This window comes from Olea europaea, unplaced genomic scaffold (assembly GCF_002742605.1).
Source record: "Olea europaea var. sylvestris unplaced genomic scaffold, O_europaea_v1 scaffold8224, whole genome shotgun sequence".
In the NCBI taxonomy this organism is placed as follows: Eukaryota; Viridiplantae; Streptophyta; class Magnoliopsida; order Lamiales; family Oleaceae; genus Olea; species Olea europaea.
In genome coordinates this window covers 2,958-6,933 of record NW_019266663.1, presented here as the reverse complement: position 1 = coordinate 6,933, position 3,976 = coordinate 2,958, and the positions used below count along the sequence as shown (strand labels likewise).

At 38.3% G+C, this 3,976-nt stretch overlaps 1 protein-coding gene across 3 annotated transcripts in view; it reads left to right on the top strand.

The window, feature by feature from the left end:
* Positions 1-301: 301 nt before the first annotated feature.
* The window catches only part of LOC111391680 (pentatricopeptide repeat-containing protein At2g17140), a 4,337-nt gene continuing 662 nt past the window's right edge, over positions 302-3,976 (top strand). Inside the window, exons 1-3 of one of the 3 annotated variants that reach the window (XR_002702152.1) lie at positions 302-3,128; positions 3,523-3,691; positions 3,784-3,894. Coding sequence is in view for 1 of the 3 variants with exons in the window: in XM_023016927.1 (XP_022872695.1) it covers positions 607-3,128; positions 3,523-3,649 (2,649 nt within the window). In the remaining 2 variants the exon portion in view is untranslated. Of the gene's footprint in view, positions 3,129-3,522; positions 3,895-3,976 lie in introns of all 3 variants that reach the window. The other 2 variants (XR_002702151.1, XM_023016927.1) reach the window with 2 other exon arrangements.

The window sequence follows — 3,976 nt, the reverse complement described above, 5'->3', positions numbered from 1 at the left end:
AGTGATACAAACATGATATTAGTTAAAACGGCATTCAATCGTTTAAAAGGCAGTATGCCATTTTACTTGTTGGTTTAAATTGTATACGAAAAGTCAGAATAAAAATGGGCATTTAAGTTTGGGCAATTTGGTAAAATTTTGTTTCAGATGGAATATTTTAGATATTTCAAATGAAGGGTGTTTAAGACTTTTAACACATTATAAATAGACTAAAGACTAATTAACCAAAAAGTATTGAGATAGCCTATTTTACCAAATGTTATTGTTGACTAGGCTTTTTAAACAAATCCCCCGTAAACTTAAAATTGGTCGAGATGGTTATCTTCCTCTGCCTTGTCCTTTTCCCTGGGATCTCCCACCACACTTGCGGCACCCCACCTGCCGCCATCCCATCACCGCTGCAATCCCTAACCATCACCAGAGAGGAATAAACCAATTCATACAATTCTATTTGCAGACCCGAAGACCGCTGCCGCTGCAGCCCCTGAGAAAAATGGTCGCTACTCACCTGAACCCCATAATTACCACATTCTCAGATCTTTGATCATAATTCACCACCTTTCCCGCGAATCCCATAACAACCTTTCAAATCAAAATCCATTCACAATGGACCGAGCAAAAACACTGGCAAAAGCTCTGGTCAAGAACTCAAATAACCCCACACTCGCATGGCAGCTCTTCAAGCGTACTCTCTGTAACAACTATAATAATGTATTGATAAATGATGATGATCATGATGATCTCCACTCCTTCCAATATTCTCTCCCTCTCATAACACGCATTCTTATTCGCGCCCACATGTTTACAGAAATTGACACACTGCACAATCATCTCCTCGTCTCTCAACCCCCAAAAACCCCACATAATTCTTTATATTGCATTGTCAAAATGTTGGCAAAGTCCGGTTACATTGACAAGGCCTTGTCAAATTTTCAATCTATTCGCACGCATTTCCGGAATGACCCACCTTCCATATCCCTGTACAATCTTCTTATTCAAAGTTCTCTTAAACAAAATTATTCAGATTATATGTCCTGGTTATATAAAGACATGATTTTTTCGTCAGTGAAGCTGGAAACTTACAGTTTCAATCTTTTGATCAGTGGGCTGTGTGATTCGGGTAGGTTAGATGATGCCCAGAAACTGTTTGATAAAATGCGAGACAAAGGTTGTGAACCTAATGAGTTTAGTTTTGGGATTTTGATTCGTGGGTATTGCAGACATCGACTTTATTCTAAAGGATTGGAGCTTTTGCATTTGATGAAGAAAATGGGTGTTTCTCCTAATATGGTGGTGTATAACACATTGATCGCGAGTTTCTGTAAGGAGGGAGAGAATGATGAAGCTGAGAGATTAGTGGAAAGAATCAAGGAGGATGGCCTTACTCCAAATGTTGTCACGTTTAACATTAGGATTTCTGCTCTTTGTGACACTGGAAAGATTTTAGAAGCCTCGAGAATATTTAGGGATATGCAAATTGATGAGTTAGGATTGCCGAAGCCTAATGAAGTGACATATAAATTGATGTTGGAGGGTTTTTGCAGGCAGGGGATGTTGGATGAAGCAAAGACTTTATTTGAGTCTATGGAAAGAGATGGTCTTTTTCCAAATGTGGAGAGCTATAACATATTGCTGTTGGGTTTCGTGAAGAATGGGAAGCTTTTGGATGCTCAATCAGTCCTTAAAGAGATGATGGACCATGGTGTGGAGCCGAACTTATACTCATTCAATACTCTGATTGATGGGCTATGCAAGAATGATATGCTTGCTGATGCCAGAGCAGTTATAGGTTTGATGATCACGAGCGCAGTTTCCCCTGATACAGTCACTTATAGCACTCTGCTTCATGGGTATTGCAGAAAAGGAAAGGTAATTGATGCCAATAATGTTCTACATGATATGAAAAGGGCTGGATATTTTCCCAACACTTACACTTGCAATATACTGCTGCACAGTATGTGGAGAGAAGGTAAAATAGCCGAAGCAGAGATGTTACTGCAAAAGATGAATGAAACAGGGAACGGATTGGATCCTGTGAGCTGTAATATTGTGATTGATGGTCTGTGTAGAAATGGGAAGGTTGATAAAGCAGTTGAAATTGTGAGTGAAATGTGGACTCATGGAAGTGCTGCTCTTGGCAACTTGGGAAATTTATTTATTGGTCTAGTGGACAACAACGGGGAAAAATGCTTACCTGACTTAGTCACTTATTCAACTGTTATTAATGGGTTATGCAAGGATGGAAGGCTTGATGAAGCTAAAACGAAGTTTGTTGAGATGATGAGGAGAAACTTGTGTCCTGATTCAATTATTTATGATATTTTTATACATAACTTGTGTAAGAGAGGGAAGATATCATCTGCATTTCAGGTTCTTAGAGACATGGAGAGAAAAGGTTGCAAAAAGACCTTACAAACTTATAATTCACTGATCCTTGGTTTGGGAAGTAAGAGTCAAATATTTGAAATGTTTGGCTTAATGAATGAGATGAAAGAAAGAGGTGTTTCTCCTGATGTTTACACTTACAACAATGTTCTTTGCTGTCTATGTGAAGGAGGAAGAAGTGAAGAAGCTACTTCTCTTTTAGATGAGATGTTGCAAAATGGGATAACACCCAACATATATTCCTTTAAATTGTTAATAAAAACTTTCTGCAGGACTGGTGAGTTCAGACCAGCACAAGAGGCATTTGAAATCGCCCTTAGCTTATATGGCCACAAAGAAGTACTTTATTGTCTAATGTTCAACGAATTGCTTGCCGGAGAGGAGATCTTGGAAGCTAAGCAATTGTTTGAATCTGCATTAGACAAATGTTTTGATTTGGGAAGCTTTCATTATGGAGATCTCATAAATAGACTGTGTCAGGAAGAAAATATAGAATATGCTCTTGAAATCATCAAGAAAATGATGAAGAAAGGATTGAAGTTTGATCCTGCATCATTCATACCAGTGATTGATTGTTTAGGTCAAATTGGAAATAAGCATGAGGTTGATGAACTAACAGAGAGGATGCTGTCAATGGCTTCCGAAAGTGAGATGGGAAATAAGATTAACCGGCATCACAGGGAGTTAATTAGTGGGAAACAAAATAAATATAGTGGAAGTGAGTGGCAAGCCATTCTGCAGAGGTATGGAACTGAAATGAATTCAGACTACTTTTTTGATCTGATTTTAAAAGAAAGTTTAGCTGTTATAATTCATACACGCCATTAGATGACACTATTTTTTCTCAGTGTTGTCATTAAACTTCAGTATGTGGAAGGATATAATTTTGTCTTCTGCTATAAATTTCTTCCAGTGTACACATCTAGAAGTGGATTAACGATGTTAGTATGCTCTTCAACATTAAACAATTGCCAGCTTACCATAAAGAACCTAAATTATATTAGGGTCAACTGTTCGATAATTGTTAAACACACTGTTTAGACTACGTAAGTCCTTTTTTAATTGTTACATGATCCGTTATCCTCATTTTCCCTATTTCTTTTTGTTTTGGTGATATGTTGATATTCTGTTCACCAGAGATGATGGCAGTGGGATAGCCGTGAAAACTCTGAAGCGTGTGCAGAAAGGCTGGGGTCAAGGAAGTTTATCGTATTTGCAAGCCAAGAAAAATGACTTTATTGATTATTGGGATGCTACTGGCTAAAATTTCCTATTATTCAAGACACCTGCTCAAAGTTTCCCTAAGGTGAGGCAGTTTAATGGTAACGCTGTTTCATTTTCATAGTGGCTGAAGGCATGAAGCATGATTTATTTTCTCTTCCCTATGGTTCTGGCAAGCTTTTGATTTTGATTCATTGTGGAGTCTCCTTCAATCTACATTATCAGAGAAAACAAGTTCTGAAACTTTTGTCACGTGTAGACACCTTGGGCACAAGTTTCGCTTTCATTGTAAGCTGCTAGCTTTCTCTCTTTCTCTCTCTCTCTCTCCCCCCCCCCCCCCCCCCCCCCCTCCTCCTTTTTTTTTTTCTTT